Source organism: Pteropus alecto, unplaced genomic scaffold (genome assembly GCF_000325575.1).
Source record: "Pteropus alecto unplaced genomic scaffold, ASM32557v1 scaffold113, whole genome shotgun sequence".
NCBI lineage: Eukaryota > Metazoa > Chordata > Mammalia > Chiroptera > Pteropodidae > Pteropus > Pteropus alecto.
Window position 1 is genome coordinate 5,277,510 of NW_006433949.1, and position 18,019 is coordinate 5,295,528.

The 18,019-nt window shown below is 45.5% G+C and overlaps 1 protein-coding gene across 1 annotated transcript in view; it reads left to right on the forward strand.

Moving 5' to 3' along the window:
• CCDC60 (coiled-coil domain containing 60) overlaps window positions 1–18,019 on the forward strand; it is a 131,546-nt gene that overhangs the window by 91,070 nt on the left and 22,457 nt on the right. Inside the window, exons 4-6 of the mRNA XM_006908707.1 lie at window positions 4,755–4,862; window positions 9,344–9,451; window positions 16,208–16,298. Of these exons, the coding sequence (XP_006908769.1) occupies window positions 4,755–4,862; window positions 9,344–9,451; window positions 16,208–16,298 (307 nt within the window). The remainder of the gene's footprint in view (window positions 1–4,754; window positions 4,863–9,343; window positions 9,452–16,207; window positions 16,299–18,019) is intronic.

Genomic DNA, 18,019 nt, shown 5'->3' on the forward strand with positions numbered 1-18,019 from the left:
TCCTTACACCCTCTTCCAACAACAGTTCTCCTCATCATTATCAGCCCAGCTTCAATGCCACCCTCTCCTGATCTCCAAGATTTCAGCCCAACCACCTCCAGAACCCATGTGGACTCTGGGTTCCCATGTTGTATGTAAGTTCTCTTCACTCCGTATCAACATTCTAGACCTTCACCGGAAGCCCCAGATCCCAGCTCAGTGTCTGCCCAAGGCAGGGGGACCAAAAGCGTTTGTTGGTTTCTTGAATAAAATAGCCCTCCCCTTTTTCTGGAAAGGTCTGTCCTCTGGTTGAGAGAGGACCATCATTAGACTGATCCATTACGAAACAATAGCAATTATAATAATAATAAGCACAATAATTTTAACGAGTGTCTACTATATGCTTTATGCACATCTTTTTGTCTAAATTTCAAAACATTCCTGTAAGTGCTGTCATTAGCCCCATTCTAGAGATTAGGAAGGAGGCTTAGAGATGCTCAAACTAGACTGAGGTAATGGTTGCATAACCAGCGATTCAAATGCCATCGAACTGCACCCTTAAAACCCTGCAAAACAGTTAAAGAAGACCACTCCTGTCTTCCTTTCCTCTCATACCACGAACGCTTCTGACACCACATATGTGGTATTTCCCCCCCACACACACACACCAAGAAATTCCCTACGATCCCAGTTGGGTGTCCTGCCATCCAGTTCAGTTCTGACACTTTCAACCTGGAGACAGTGTCAGATCCCACAGGTTAAGGGCTCAGCCCCAGAAGACTGCCCCCACATCAGGCATCAATCACAAGTCCCATGTTGTCACCTGTACTTCTGGCCGACCAGCTACAAATCGGGGTTCCCATAATCCCCTTCCTCGTGTTTGATAGTTTTCTAGAATGGTTCACAGAACTCAGGGGCATACTAATTTATATTTATCAGTTTATTATATAATAAAAGATACAGATGAACGGCTAGATAAAGAGGTACACAGGACGAGCTCTGTAAGGGTCCCAGCTGTAGGAGCTTCTGTCCCCATGGAGTTCAGAAGTGCCACCCTCCCATTGTATGGATATGTGGTCAACAACCCAGAGGCTCTCCAAAGCGCAGACTTTCGGGATTTTTATGGAGGCTTCATCACCTATGCATGATCTAGCATTAACTCTGGAAGTCTCAAGCTTCTGATCATGGTTCGGTCTTTGTGGTGACAAGCCCCCATCCGAAAGCCAACCAGAAGCCCATCAAGAGTTGCTTCATTAGAACAAAAGACACTCCTATCACTCAGGAAATTCAAAGAGATTTAGGGACTGTGTGTCAGGAACCAGGGTCTAAGACCAAATAGTAGAATAAAGGATGCTCCTAGTGATATTATTACTTAGGAAATTATAAGCGTTTTAGAAGCTCTACGCCAGAAATCAGAAGCAGAGACCAATATGTATTTCTTCTATTATTTCACAATGCCCATCCCCTCAAGTTTAGGGGGTGAAAAAGGAATCTGGAAAGAATCCCCAGAGGTGTGGCTTTTGAGCAAGATCTTTAATGCTGAATGAGAGCTCACTGGGTAACAAAACAGAGACGTGGTTAGACCTATCCATATGAGCCCACCGGAAATTCCTGCAGCCAACATTTCCGGTTAGGAAGGCCAGGGCTGAAAAAGGAGGGTGTGGTGTTGTTGTCTTCTGCCAACAGTCAGAAACATTATTTTCAGAGTGGGAAAAAGAAAAGCGGGTAAATCATGCCTTGAGCCCCCTCCATCCAGACACTCAAGGGGCCACCACTGAAGTGTCCACATGAGACCTCAAAAAGGCATGTGATACAGAGACAGTATCAATGAGCAGGGGGGGTTCTTACCCTCTCCAAGAGGGTCCCAAGAGCTCAGTGCAAATTCTCATAGAGTCTGCTACTCCTACGATACTAATCGACTGGCAGCCTGGAATAAAGAGAAAGAATAAACTCAGGGCTCTTTTTTTTTTTTAAATTTGGCAGGAGCTGTGCTCACCTTAATGGGCAAATGAATAGGCACCCAGGAAAGGGGTGGTGTCTGTCAAAGATCCTCCTGTGACTGCTTAAATAGTTTGGTTGTAACATTCCCCTTCCTTGGATGGGGTTTTTAATCCATGGTCACAAAACACAATTCTCCCCTCTCCAATCCATCCATGTTTCGGTGGGCGAGACACGGCTTACTTAAAGTTTAATAAGTTTAAATATGCATAAGATTGCTCCTCTTGTAGACGTTGGTCTACTTACGTCTTACCTGGTGAATTCTATGAGCTGTACAAGGCTGGTTATTAAAATATAACTGGAGGCCATTACTGCAACGTAGCCATCAAATGCAGGTGGGGAGGCAGGGGTTACAAAAAAGCATTGATAGATTGTCTGTACCAGTACGGAGTCATGATTAAGAGCACAGAAATGGGGTCAAGTCCTGACTTCCCCCCCCACACACAACCGTACAACTTGAGACAAGTTGCTATACCTCTCTGAACCTCTTTTTTTCTTCACTCACATGAATGGTACCAAACTCCCAAGTTGGTTATGAGAATTAAATGAAGTTAACACTTAGCACAGAGCCTGGCACGTAAGTGCTCAGTGATTATTAGCTATTACTATGCGATAAAGAGAATTTGATCCCCCTGGGCCTCAATTACCTAAAATCCTCAGATTTATGGCTAAAAAAATCTTATTTTCTAAGCAGGCTGGAAAGCATCTCACATCTAAGAGCTATGTTTCTCTAAGTATAATTCCAATCACAGAAGTATCAAAAATACAAGTGTTCATTTTTAAATACTTTTTTTTAACAAGGTATTTGATCTTGCACATTATAAAAGCAAAAGGGATTATTTTTTTTTTCTCCTCTGGATCTAAGACCATAAGATAAGTTCTTTCAGACAAAAGTTTTAAGTCTGACAAACTATGCAGGCAAAAAAGAAAATTAAGCCTGTCCCAAAAGATTTCTGCCTGCAAGCCGTCTTTCCTACTGTGCTCAATGACCTCGTTTTTCAGCTGCAAATTCAGCTAAAAAGGTGAAAAAAAAACAACGGGTAGAATTTGTCTTATTGTGGTTGAGAGAAGACATAAAACCAGAGATTAAGGAGTGTAAAAGCTGGGTTAATTTCTACACATTCGAAACCACCGAGGGAAAGGGTTGGGCTGGTAAGACTGGAGATGCCAAGGTATTTGCTTGTGGCCCCCTCAGCTCTAGGGCTTGAATATAAAGAGCCCACAGAAATGGAAATCAAAGACCTAGATTCTGGTCCTATTTTTCAGTTAACTCTGTGACCCCCCCGGATTGTCCTCGAATTCCCAGGACGAAAGTAAATTCCTAAGGTGTGCCCCCACTTCACCTTCTCTGCCCTCCTTGTAAGCCATTCTCAAAACAGCAGCCAAAGAGATCCTTTTCAGATGCAAGTTGGATCTTGTCGACTCAAAATCCTCTGCTCTCCTTTAAACAAAAGGCCAAAGTCTTCGCAATGGTCCGCAAGACCCAAGACCCCGGTCCTCTCTCCACCCTCTGGTCCTGCCTCTCTCTGTTGCTCCCTCCGCTGCAGCCACACTAGCCACCTTGCTGTCTCTATAACAAGTCCCACTGATACAGAGAAGAGGCATGAGAACTAAGTATTATTATTAACCCAGGTTGTGTTCAGAGCCTAGGATGGGCTGATCAACCCTACGGAAACACACAGAACGAAGAAAGAGTCCTGCTGGGATTACTAACAAACCACTCCTACCAATGAAAGGAAAACAGGAAGATGGCGTCATTAAGTCCTACCCTACACCAAATACACCCAGCCATTCATTCGAGACAGCCAGACGGGAGGAACAACCTACAGAACGAAGGCTGAGATTACGAACACAGCTCGCGCGCGGCATACTCATACCGTCCAAGGAAAACAGGAAAATAGAGTCTGTAAACGGAATTCGGGGAAACGAAGAATCATATCTATAAACCGCATCCCTCAAACGCTCGGGGTCACTCGCCCTCCCTGTCTCTGAGAGGAGACCGCGCTCTGTCTGTGGAGCGTTAGTCATTCTCCAGCCAATTTTCTTTTGTCTCTAACTCTGGCGCGCACTTGAATTCTTTCCTGTGCTCAGCCAAGAACCCTCCCTCTCGGCGGAGGGCTTGGGTCCCCACAAGGAGGGATTTACCCCATCCTGCATCACCACCTCAGGGTACTGGCACATGTCGTTCCCTGCGTCCAGAATCCTGTGCCACCAGACACCGGAATGGCTCTCTCCTTTACACTCTGCAGATATTTAGCAAACGTCACCTTCTCGGGGATACATTCCCATTCACTCTACTTAAAATTGCAACTCCCAGCACTCCCAGCCCTTCTGAACCCCCTACTCTGCTTTTTTTCCCCAAAGTATTTATCACTATGTACTATGGGGTGAGGGGAAGGCCATGCTGGCCAAATCCAGCTCCCAGGCTGATTTTGAGACTAAAATCTGCCATTAACTATTATTTATATACCATCGATGTCTGCTTTGTCCTGCAAAGCCATAAATATTTGTCTGGCCCTTTAAGAAAATATACAATTTACCTATTTATCCTGTTTATTCTCTTTGCTCCTCCACTAGACTATGCAGCACTCCATGAGCGGGGGTTTTTATATGCTCTGTTTCCTGTCTGCATCTAGAACCCTCATCTCTCGAGCCATAATAACTGCCTGGCACATTGTTGGTGCCCAATTGTATTTGCCAAATAACCCCTGGCGAGAGAAGGCATTTGAAACTGCAGCTCATTGTTCACTGTTTCTCTTTTTCTGTTTTTCCTTCAGCACATACAATGAGGAGAAGATTAAGAAGATGAGGGCTGGAGTCATATTTCGCCCATTCACCCCCATCCACAGCTGCATCATTTCGCCCTCGCTACCTGAGGCTCACGTGTAAGTAGAGTCTCACGCCTGGCTCGTTTGCCTTGCTGGCTTATCAAGCAAAGCCGAGGCGAAGTCACTCAACCAGCTAGCACATCAAGAACTGTTGAGCTGTTCCTTTGTCCTCTTGAAAGGGGCATCGAGCCTGGAGCCAATAACATTATTCGGCATATAAAAATAACAGGAAGCAGACACAGTGATTTAGAGCGATGAGGTAAATCAGCTGGGACTGAGTCGTTCCATTCTTTACCAAGGCAGACCCTCTCATGTCACATAGTTTGCAAAGCCTGATAAAACCTGTCTACAGCCCTCGCCAAGCGTGCGCGACAACATCTCAGCCAGGGCTCTGGGGACACGTTCTCCCCAAGACTCGAGGAGCTATTTCCCAGAGACGCCTTGCTGTCTTCTGACCCGAGGCACGAACTCATCGTTGCACGGTGTCACGGGCTAACGAAGAACACTCTGGCTTTCTAAAACCTTGACGTCTTGTTCCCCTTGTGTCTATGCCGAAGAATTTCAAGCCCAACTTTTTCTTTTCTGCTCTTTGTTAGCACTTCTCAATGGGAAGATTTCAGACACAGAGGTAGAAGCTTTTTTGACTTTAGGGCAGGGTTTCTCAATCTCTGCATGACTGACATTTTGGGACAAGAAATTCTCCGTTATGAAGGACTGTCCTGTGTATTGTTGGGTGTTTGACAGCAAGTATGGCCTCTACTCACTAGATGCCAGTAGCACCCCACCCCCAAGCTGTGACAACCAAAAATGTTTCCAGATATTGACAAATGTCCCCTAGGGGCAAAATCATACCCCCGTACCTTCACTTTCACTGAGAACTACTGCTTTAGGGCAGCGAACATGGTACAATACATTCTAGACTTCTCTGTCCACTCACTTGTCAAATATTGATTAGGTCCCTACAGATGGAGCAGTGGAAAGCCTGGGAAAAATGTATATTCATGGGCCCCACCCTCAATTCATTTGATCTGAGCAAACTGAGGCTTAAATCAACTGTGGAAGTGACTTGAGAGTTTCTTGCTCATCTTCCTTCAATGCCAGATGGGAAAACTGAAGCCCAGAGACGGGGCAGAACCTGCCAAAGTTCTCACAACAGGAATCCTGATCTCCTGACGCCTGAGTCAGATCTTTGTATCAGGTTTGTTAGAATGACGACCACTGCCGCCACCACCACTATTACTACTACTACTACTACTACTACTACTACTATTATTATTATTATTATTATCTGTTATGCCCCAGACCAGGGATCAGTAACATTTTTCTTAAAGACTTAAAGAGAAAAAGCAAATATTTTAGCCATTGCAGACCAGATAGTCTCTCTTGCAACTACTTAAGTTTGCCGCTGCAGCATGAAAGCTACGATGAATGGATGTGGCCAAGTTCCAAAAACGTTTCATTCGCAAACACAGGCAGTAGGTCTACCGGCTGTAATTTGCCGACTCCTGCCGTAGACTGAAGGCTTCCCTTTCTTCTCCTTGGCTGTTAAAAGGCTCTGCTGAATTTGATGACCATATCAGTAACCTACTGCCGAACTGAAGACCACCTCAAAAGGGGGTGGCTTAAAACAGCAACTATTTGTTATCGCTCGCAAGTCTGCAGGTCGGTTGGGTGGTTCTGCAGGTCCAAGCCAGCTCAACTGATCCAGACCGAGTGTGCGTATGTGTGTGCACCTGGCTGATGGGTGTTGACCCATCTAGGACAGCCTCATTCACAGGCTGTTGGTTGGCTGGTTGTTGGCTAAGGTAACAAGAATGACTGAGCCATGTGTCTCTCATCATCCTAGCCCGAACTTGTTTGCATGGCGGTCATGAAGTTTCCAAGAATAAGAGCCCAGTCTCTTGAGGCATAAGCTCGGAATGGACAAATGACGCTTCCACCGCCACCTACTGGCTGAAGCAAGACATCAGTCCAGCCCAGATACAAGGGATGGGGGGAAAGACTCCACCTCCTGATGTGGGAGACGCAAAGTCACACTGCAAAGCGTGCGGATGCAGGGAGGGGTGGAGCATCAGGGCATTTTCTAATCAGTCTGCCAAAAGGCAGCAGGGCAGGGCCTGCCTGGTCAACTCTCAAATTCTCAGACCTCACATCAGCCAGTGTGGATCACAATTGGTCAGTCTCTTCAATCCCGAAGCAATCCATCCCAAAACCAGCTGAAAATTCTGAATTGATTTTGGGGAGATCAATTCAATCATGTCAAGGGAGACTTGACCTTTATCTTTAAAAGGGACAGGGGGATGGTCTCTAGGAATGAGAAACAGCCACTCCTTCCCTCTGAGATGGCTGACTTGTCCCTCACAGGCTTTGACGAGGGCAGTGCCTGCAATGTGTCCAGGTTTGCCCTGGGCAGTCAGCATGGGGTGCCTGAAATGCCTTCGTGTGCATTTTTTTATTTCTCTTAGTACAGGAGAAAAACATTGTTTTCTTCTCCAGGATGTTTACACCTACTCTGTTCTGGTTGGTATGGCAGTTTCAACAAAGTGGGCTATTCCGGTGTGCTGACCACAGGGTGCTGACCACTGGGTGCTCACCCAGAGTTCTGCACATGGGGGTTTTCTAAACAAGCTGTGTACACCCTTGGCAGCCCAGCTGCAGGGGCTGTTAGTTATGAACAGAAGAGGGGGCATCTCCCCAGGCCTTTCACAACTTTCTGGGGTCATGGTGAGGGTGATAGGCAGTGACAGGCACAGGACCAGGCACATGGCACCACCAGCTGATGCTCTTGGCGAAATCCTGGACATGGTCCAGCGTCCAGAGCTGTTGAAATGCGGTTACCTGTAGGAACCAAGGTGGTGTTAAGGGGGAAGAGAGAGACAAAAACTGGGAGGACTGTGGGCTTACAGGTCTTTGACATTAGAAGGGAGGGGACAGTAAATAATCTGTGGAAGGAAGGAAAAGAGGAAGGAGGGGACTCCAGAGAAGAAAAAGGTGAGCTGCTGACTCTGGTTTTCCTAAGATCTATTGGATGCAGCCACTCCAGCACCTGGGGATGGGGCGTGGGGCGCTTGGGGGCAGTTCCTCTTCAAGCCCAGTGAAACGGAAGCCTCTCAAGGGATTTCCAGGGTAACTCTGGGTGAGCTCCATACTTGAGCCCAGAGCTTGGGCTCCACCTTCAGAGGTGGCGCCTTCCTGGAAGCAGAGGGATGGATTCCTTCCTGCCCCTCTGGGCATCAGGCCTAGGAGCCCTGGGGAGGATCTACCACGGCAGGACTCAGTTTCAGAGAAGAGCAATTACACGGGTCCATAATGGAGGCATCACGCCCATTAGGGTAGAGGAGGCATCGGTTAGGGGAGGGAGGGGCACATGGGTGAGGATTCCACCTTATTTCCAGCAAAAATACAGCAGGTTAACCCTCTCCTGAACCCACCCTCAGGGTGCCCACTGCGTTAGCTGCGTCACTACCTCAAACAATCAGAGCTCAAGTCCACGAAAGCACAAGTCTCTGGGGTTACCCAGAACCGATTCAAATTCTCATTATACCCTCAGGGTCAAACCCGAGCGTGACCTCAGGCAACTAACTCCCTTTACCTCTCCGAGCCGCAAGTCTCCTGACTTTAAAGGGGACATAATCACAGTCCTCTCCTTATAGGGTGTGGGGAACATTAAATGAGATATTCATACCCCATCTCTGTCACCAACGAGCTGTGTGACCTGGAGCAAAGTGACTTCACACCTTTCTGAGCCTTGGCTTCCTCTTCTCTAAAATGTGGATAATCCTTCCTACCCCAGCAGGCTGTTGAGAGAATTAAGTAATGTGTGTAAAGTGCCCCAGTCAATGTTTGGCTCGTTGTAATACAAGAAGACTCCAAAATCAGAAAACGGAGGTTGGACATAGTGTTAAACTATGTTTTAGTTACATTTTCAAATAATAAGTTCAGTGTGTTTTTCTTCAACATCCAGCTACATTTGTGGGCAAAGGATTTGAAAATTTAAAAGCAATGGGTCCGATTGCTAACCGGAGGTGGGGGAAAAGTATAATAAATACACCAGTTTCCCTGTGTTTCCAGACTTCGACCCTTTTAGTGTATTTATTGTACTTTTACCAGATGAACGACTGCAAACCTGTAGGATATTAATTTTCTTCAATCCTCTCGTTTGCCTGAGTCAAGACCTCCAGCTGTGGGATGCCCCTATCACCTCTCCTACTGGCACAGATACCCAGTAACTAGGATAGGGTCGCTTAATATCAAACCATGGCTCTGCCACTTACTAACCCAGTGCCTTAACTCCTCTGAGCACAAGTTCCTTAACTCTTCTGAGCCTCAGACTCCTCATCTGTAAAATGGAGCCAGTGAGCACCTCACAGGCCCCCCTCAAAGGTTCAATGAGCTGAGGCAGGGGAAACACACAGGCCTGGAACATGGCAGCCGCTCTCTAACTGGGAGCCAGCACAAGCCCTGTGTCTGTTGCCATAACTGTGACGAAACATTATTCTGACAGGATCCCACTGTGCTCCCTCTCTCTGTCTTTGCAGGGAACCCCTCTTCCGCCAGCTCTGTGCCCTCCACTGGCTTCTGGAGGCCCTGACTATCGACCACACCCACCACACCATGAAGCCCTTGATCACCTGCTGGAATCCAAAGTAAGTCTCAGCCCTTAGACCTGCCACCTGCCTTGCCACCTGCCGTAACTAGCGATAGACTTGGCAGTAGGGAAGGAAACGCCTGTTTGTTCTTCCCCTCTGTGTGCTGTTTTTGGTGGGTAGGTTGCTTTAGGGGTTTTTCTGCGTGCTCTGTGGGCTCCAAACAGGGGCGAGCTGGAGCCCTCAGTTGTGAGAGCCAACTGTGTCTCTTCCCAACTCTGTATTTGGTGACGTCGCATCAGAAGCATGAAATCAATCAGCTATGGTGGGAGTATTTACACCGCAGGAATTGGCCGGCACGCCACTGGATGCACAGCTAGATTTCTCTCTGCCTCTCTTCTTGGGCCGTGTCTCCCCAACGCTATTTTTTATTTGCTCCTCTTCTTTTTCCTCCTCTTCCCTCCCTTTCTCTTTGTCCTTATTTTTCTTTCTCTTAAGAGTTTTTGGATTATATATATATAAAATATCCAAATTTTACATATATACATATGAATTATGTATATATGTATGTATACGCACACACACACACACACACAGAGCTGTTACTCCAGTTTAACCCAAGGGGGCACTCAGTGTTCTGGTCCCTGAAGCAGCTGGGTTCGCTCAGGCAGAAGCTACAGAATCCATTGTCTAGGCTAAGAAAAGTGGTAGGTGTGTCCCCACCACTGGAGAGGGCTCCGGCAAAAGCCTTGAGGCCACCGTTGCAGGAAATGCTTTGCACACAAAAGGCAGAACAAGGGACAGGCAGGCACGTAAAGGTGTTGGTTCTTTAAAAAGACTCATGTCGTCTGCTGTCTGCAAGAATGGAACAAAAAAGGTCAAGGACCCTGACTTAAGGAATTAGATTTGCTCTGTGAAAATCCCAAGCCGAGTTAAATAAAACAGTTCCCTCATAAATTGGAACTCCTCACTCCCAGCCCAATAAGCTGCTACCAGTTCCTTCTCACAGCCCTGCCTCACAGGTGAATTCAGTTTTTTTCTCCTACAAAATCCTGAATTTTAATTAACACCTTCCCCCTGAGGATATTTACCACCCATCTCCCACATGTCCACTCTACCCCACACCCCATTCATCCCTTGCAACGGAGCCCTGATAAACTAACCTCAAATGCAACCAGAAATATAAACCATGCATCTATTGATAGACCAGCAACTCCAATTGATTTCATGTTTTTGCTTGGGATAAATTTAAAACTTGTTGTTTTTTTTTTGGTTTTTTGTTTTGTTTTGTAACTCCAATTGATTTCATGTTTTTGCTCGGGATAAATTTAAAACTGTTGTTTTGTGGGGGGTTTTGTTTTTGTTTTTGATGCAATGGTTTATAATCTTTATTTTTTAAGCAACAGAAATCCTTTTTAAAAAAAAAAAAAAAAGGAAATCCTAATAGTTTAAAACAAATTTTTTGAAATAGGTTTATAACCTTTATTTTTTAAGCAACAGAAATCCTTTTATTTATTTATTTTTTTAAAAAAAAAAAAGAAATCCTAATAGTTTAAAACAAATTTTTTGAAATGGAGCTTCTATATGAAATAGAAGGCTGGAGGGTTCTGGGAGACCTGGGACCCCCACCCGCCAACCAAGCCACCCTAGTTATTGCCAAAACATCTTTGTGGCTCACAGAATTTGTTTGAAACCCACAGCCTTAAAACATTTCTCACAATGTTTTCTTTCAAACGAAACTGCTCAAGAAATAAATGAATATCATTTACTCCTATTAAAATTTTTTCAAAAAACTTCAGAAGCGTATGAAGTATGCTTCCCTAGAGGACACTCCTTTTGAAGGTCTGAGGTGTGTCCTGCCTCCTTCAGATCTTTCTAACGCCTTCCCCTTATAAACATATACAGATACACAAAATTTTTTACAGAAATCGGATCATATTCCATGTATTGTTCCCTACATGCCTTCCTCCCTTTTTACGACATCTTATGTACATCTTTCCCTGATGGTATAAACAAAGATTTTAGATGTTTAAAACAATTTCCACATTCCTTTAATAGAACACTTGTATTCTACGGTATGGGTGAACCATCATTTAGATAAGATAACCCTTTCTCGATTGATGGTTCTCAAGTTTTACATTTCAAATAGGACTGCCCAGAGCATCCTTGTGCATACATTTTGCACCCAGTTGAAAAGATTTCTGTTGGATAGATCCTGAGAAATGGAATTTCCAGGTCAAAGCAACATCTAATTTTTTTCACAGTTGATTGCTTAGATGCTAAGAAAAAGGTCCCTTAACAAGTGGACTTCTAATAGCATTTCATCTCCCTGAGCAAGCTACCAGCAGCAACGTTTCTGCCTGACATTTCAGCACCTGTTCTCCCAAACCGAGGCAAGAACATCACGTGGAATTTGGACTGAGAAGATAAAAAGAACCATCTTTATTTCCTTTGGTTGGTTTTAGAAATGTGCCCATAATGTGACCAAAACACCTGCAGCAAAAAAAAAAAAAAAAAAGACATAGAGGTCACATTGAGAATAGTGGAGGTTCTACGATGACTTGTCAAGGCAGAACCTGAACCAGAACCTCAGCCAGACCTGGTAGAAACACGCAGCCCAGGAACGATTCCCACAGAATGTCAGAGTATTTGTCGGGTTTGCTTTTTCTAGCGAACCATCTGCTCTTGATGGTGATTTTAGTTTGGCGTCAGTGCATGCTGGCAAATGTTTAATAACCAGTTTAGTTCTCCAAGGAGTGAAAAGCCATGATTTGTAGCCACACCAATGTCCATGGTGGAACCAGTCCTGCTATGGCTGATTCCAGGCTCACCAACATGATGTCGTCGAACTTGCAGTTGACAAGAGATGCGCAAGTTCCGTTTTTGGGAGCCAGTATGAGCCAACTCTAGTTCGGCACTATTTGAGATTGATTTTTTTTTTAATTATGAATATGGGGGGAGTGGAGATGATAAACATGTAATAATCAAGATACTCTGAAATAGCATTAAGTGTCATTAAAAAAATCGACAGGGTGATGTGATACCGACAGAGTGTGTGTGTGAGGGGGCCATTTTTAAATTGGGTCTTCAGGGAAAGACTCGCTCAGAGAAGGTGACATTTGAATGAAATCTCTGATTTCGCCTGCCTTCCTCTCAGCATGAGTTTAAGTGCATTCCTCCACTCCTGTACTCGAGTGGACATCTCTGTAGGAGTAGGGGGGGATGTGACGGGTTGATCAGCATGCACCTGTCACTCAGGAGACAGGATAGGGCGACCTGGGTGAGCGGTCCCCAGAGCTCTGATCTCTGTCCTCTCCCCGGTGCAAAAATCAACAGTTACCTCCGTTCTCCATCTCAGTCATGGACACAGGACTGCCTTCTAAACTGAAGTAATATGTTTTCCACCCTGAAAAGCAGGTGTTTTACCCCAACTACGGGATCAGAAAGAGTGAAGTATTTGAGAAAAATTACTCTGATTGCCACTGTGGAAAGACATCTTCAAGTGACTGATAGGAACAAAATGTGCTTGGTGGGTAGACTTAAAAGTGATGTGACCGTGCTCTATGCCCTCTTCGCTTGATTTCTGGGAAATGGGATCCTCCAGAAGGCTTCGGCAGGTAGAAATTATGGTCCAGAAATCACAGCCACTTCTCCCTCACGGATCCGCTAAGTGTCTTGTTCCCCGCCCTCCGCCAAGCCACACTGAAATCTCTGTTGGAAAATCTCTGTTTAATTGTTTTCAGTCCTCTGTACAAAGCGTCCCACCAAGTTCTTAATAAGCCCCATTTCATCTTCACAGCACCCCTCTGACATAGCTAATACCAGTCACCCATTTTACAGATGGGGAACACTGAGGCTCAGAGAGGCTATAAATAACACAACCACGCACAGCTAGGAAGCAGCAGGGCAGACAGAGAACGCAAACGGCAAGTCTGCCAGATTCTTGAACCCAATCTTAACCAACCAAGCTACACCCCTTTCCTGGTTCTGATGCTCAGCGAGACGTGCCTGAGGTCACAGACAGTAAATCAGGGGCATCGATTGGGTAAACTAGGTTAAGCTGCCATAATGAACAACCTCAAACTGTCGGCAGCTTAATGCAACACAAGTTCATTTCTTGCTCACCCTACGTGTCATCAACGTGGAGCTCTGCTCGTTAAGAGACGCCCAAGGGCCCAGGCTGGTAGGAGCTCCATCTCCACACCAGCTTCCACCCTCCGTGCAGCAGAAAAGGAAAGCTGCCTCGGGGACTGGCATGCTAAGGGCCACATGTCACTTTCGCACATGCATTTTTGAATGAAGCAAGTCACGGTGCTACGCCTGACTTCAAGGAGCCCAGAGGCCTGGGACTCTCCGGTGAATGGCACTGATGACCATCCCCCCGAGCCATGGGAAGGAGCCCCAACTTGCTTTGCCCTTCTCCGCAAGGTGTGGAGTCAGCCCGCTGTGGACGGCAAAGCTCCATGGTTTATTTATTTCCCACTGCCTATTGATCTTCCCTTTTGGTTTATTTGCTACTGAAAATGAAACATCAGAGAGACTGATTCCGTCTAACCAGGCCCTTTCTTTATCAACGGCTTTGCAAGAGCAAGGGTGTAGGGCCTTTTAAGATCTCTGGGAAGCTTGCTGCATTTTTCGCTCATTTAGCCGGCTACCCCAAGTTGCAAGAGATTTCAGGTCATCTTGGAAGTCGGTATTAACAGAAGACCTCCATCTTCCAGATCTGACCTGAATGTTTAAGATTTTGAAAGCCTGGCTGGGACCAGATTTAATTTTAAAAGAGGAAGGGGGTTGCTTTTGAACTTCAATAAGAAGGCTGGAGGCACAGCAGGGGCAATGGTAGCAAAGGGAAAAAGCAAAAAGCCCTGTGGTCTTAAAAGAAACACTCTAAAGCAGAAACGCTAAAGCTTCCAGTTGGGTAGCCATAAATCAGACTTCAAAAGTGCCGCTAATTTAAATATTGTTTATAGGACTGAAGTATTGCTGCTCCTTCCTCTGGCTGGATTTTAAATATTCCCTAATTTGATTACTCGGGGGAGAGGCAGACAGAACCAACGTTAAATGAGCTTCACCGTTAATTATTCAGAGGGCTTTTTATTGTGTAATCAAACAGAAAGTCTTACAAAAAGCTTAGAGGCACATTCTCACCCCGCCCTCCCCAGCCTGCCTTCCATCTGGGCATCTGGGTGCATTTCTTGCATTGTGGCTGTGAGCTGGTAGGTGCTCAATACGTTCTGTCACCAAAGAGTGCATACACCCTCCCCGTGTGGGCAGGTTAAGGCCTTTGATTCTGCTACTCAGACCCCCAATGTCACAAGAAGCCAGTTTTAAATGAAGTTGATCTCGACCACATTTTGCCTCCTGTATCTGGGCATCTCTCCTATCACTGGCACTCAGTAGCCCCTGATAACTTCAGACCTCTGTCAGTGCCTCCCCCTCGCCATCAAACTGGTCTGGCCATCTCTTTCGCCCAAGTCCCTAGTCTACGCTAAGTGACAGACAGCCAACTGATTTAAAGGATGCCAGCCATCTAAAAAGACCTTTCTGCAGAGAAAAGGGGATTAAAAAAAAAGAGACTGGATGGATGGACGGACAGATGGACAGATGGAAAGGTGGATGGGATGGATGCATGCAAGGAAGGAAAGAGATCAACAGATCAATCAATCAATAGACAGGTAGAGGTAGTTGAGAGAGCACACACTGAGTCTTCCTGCTTGTATATCACGAGATCCACCACCCCAGAGCCACAAATCCAAAATCCAAAGGGCTCTGAAAACTGTTTTTTCATCATTCATTTGGCAGCAGTATCTGACATAAACCAAACAGACTTGGTGGTAAAACTTGATTTGAAACTATTTATGTTCTTTATTTATCCCTCCTCGTGTGAATCTCCTTATATATCATTGCAGCAAAATTAAAGTATTTGATTACAAGATGCTGCCTCAGACCCCATTGAAGCATATTTCCTTTCCAAGATGCCAAAATTCTGAATTGGCTCATCCATCCGGTCCCAAGGGATTATGGACCATGTCACCAACAGAAACTGCTGGGGCTTCCATCTCATACACAGAAAGTTCTCAGCCCACAAGGGCAGGATCCAGGTTTTGTGGGATCTGAAGCTTATTTAACTGGGGATGGGGGTGCTTTAAGAAATAGAATACAAAATTACAATACAAAGTTAGGTACAGGGCCCTGGAGGGACCCATGCAAGTGAGGGTCATTCGATTCATAGTTGTTTTTTTTTCTCATCTGTAAAAACGGATGATAATGACTATATCAAGAGGTTTTGTTGATATGATTCAGCGAGAATGCACAGAAGCACCTTGCATACAACTTCCTATAGAAGTTTTGCTCAATAAACTCCAAGCCAGTGGTTTTCATTGTGCAATCCACCCCACAAGGTCCCCCAAACTCCACCCAGTAATTCTCTCTGTTACTTAGAAGTGCTCCTGTTTATGGCCATACCACCCTGAATGCGCCCGATCTCGTCTGATCTCGGAAGCTAAGCAGGGTCTGGGCCTGGTTAGTACTTGGATGGGAGAAGTACTCCTGATGGTGAGACCCTCAGGCACCAGAGCAGGCAGAGATTCAGAAACAAACATGCTATTAGCGGTGGTCTCTCCTAATCTCCATTTTCACTCAAAAGACCCTGCTATGGAGAACTGCCCCTCCCACGTCTTCATAAGTCCAGGAGGGGGAGGGGAATTATGAAGAGACCAACCGCCTCCATCGTCTATATATTGCATTTTCTTAAAAGAACTTGTAATAAACCAAGACTCTGAAAACGGAAAACTCATTAAGCTGTTTCTCACCCAGGGACCCAGGTGGAAGCAAGAGCACGATAAAAAAAATCAATAAGGACAAGTCCATGGGACAGAGGTGGGAACAATTCGTCACAGGGCCAAAGGTAACAGACAGCGCGTGACGACACCGCCTGGCCACAGGCATTTTTGCCAGTCTTTCCTCCGATGGACTTTTTTCTTTTCTAGTTGGTTCTCTGAATGAAGGGAAGTCAGAATCCCATGCTGTTGGATGCTTTTCATCAATTTTAATGAAAATGGTTATCGGGGGATTATAGGAAAAATGACATTTGGCTAGACATCACTTCATGGAGAGGGGGGCGTTGAGGAGCAGCTTAATGGGATATCACGGGAAGGAAATACACTCACCTCACTCTATATTTTGAATCAATAACAGTCATTTTTCTCGCCCCCCCCACCCCCACCCGCCAACTCCTCACAGAAAATAAGAAGTGATTCAACAGACAGGGTTTTCTACACATTAGAACATGTGTTTATTAAGAGAACATCAAGAAGTCTATCCTTTTCACCCCAAACTATTCTTAACCCCAAATCTCCTAAATTCATCTACGCAACAAACAAGCACCACAATAATCATAATGGCAAGAGGCGATTTTTAGGTATGTAAGGATGACCGAGAAAGCACACAACTAGAGCATTCGCTAAACCTTCCCATACCCACCGCCTACTTCACGACATTGGTAAAGAACCCCAAGAGACAATATGCAAACTCACCTTAAAAACATTAAAATGCTAAGTATTGTCGTGGTTATAGAATTTACAGAAGCCACTTTTTGCCATAATTGCAATGGGCCCGGTTGTGCTAAGGTCGCTAGGCTGTCCTAATAATCTTCTGGGGCACGATTATTATCTCCAGATGTGAAAGGAGGATGTTGAGGCTCAGAGAGGTTAAGTGACTTGCATGAGGTCACACAGCTGGGCAATGAGAGCCAAGAGTTAATCCTGGGTCTGTTTATTAAGCACTTTACTAAACGCTGAGCCTTCAAATGCATGTTCTCCATGGTATCAGGATTATAATTGCCCCTCACGAAGAGTTTCGCCATTTTCTTGCTCTTTCATCAGGGTGCCCATAGCTCTGAGACATAAGAGCATTTGTTTTTATAACAGAAAGTTGCTATGGAGATATCACGTGCATCTGTCTCCAGAGATGCGCACGAAAAGCAGCAGGAGTCACAGACCTTTAAAAAATGTCCTTCAGGAATATGCACGACTAAAATCGGAGGAGGAGAGAGTGAATCGCTGCACTTGAACTCACAAAACTAATTCCCTGGGCCGATCTGTGGGTCAAACTCTAGGCTGCAACACGATCTACTCTGAGGGTGGAGGGACCCGAAATTAGGAGTCAGGAGACCTAGCTCAGCCATTGTGATTCAGTTCACTGTGTGGCACTGGACAGGTCCTTTCATCTTTCCTGACCTCAGTTTCTCCACCTGTAAAATTAGCACTTTGAAAGAGAGGCTCTGATCAACTCACACAGAAAATGATATTCTTCTGTATGTACCAAGCTTGTCAGTGCCAAGGCCATGTTCGTAAGAGCCCGGCAAATTGAGAAATGAAAAAAAAAAAAATCAGGCTGAGTAAGGCAATATGGAGCGGTGAGGTCTGTGGCAGACAAGAATACTCCTGCACAGCTAAAGGGAAGAACCACTGCACAGCTCTAGCTCATTTCTGCCATGTGAGAATGGGAACCTAGGGCTTATCATTCTCAAGAACGACCAATAGCCTCGGTTTTCATGTACAAAACAATCCTGGGCTGTTAAACACGTTTCTCCATGGGCCACAGGTTTGGGACCCCTGCTTCTGAGAA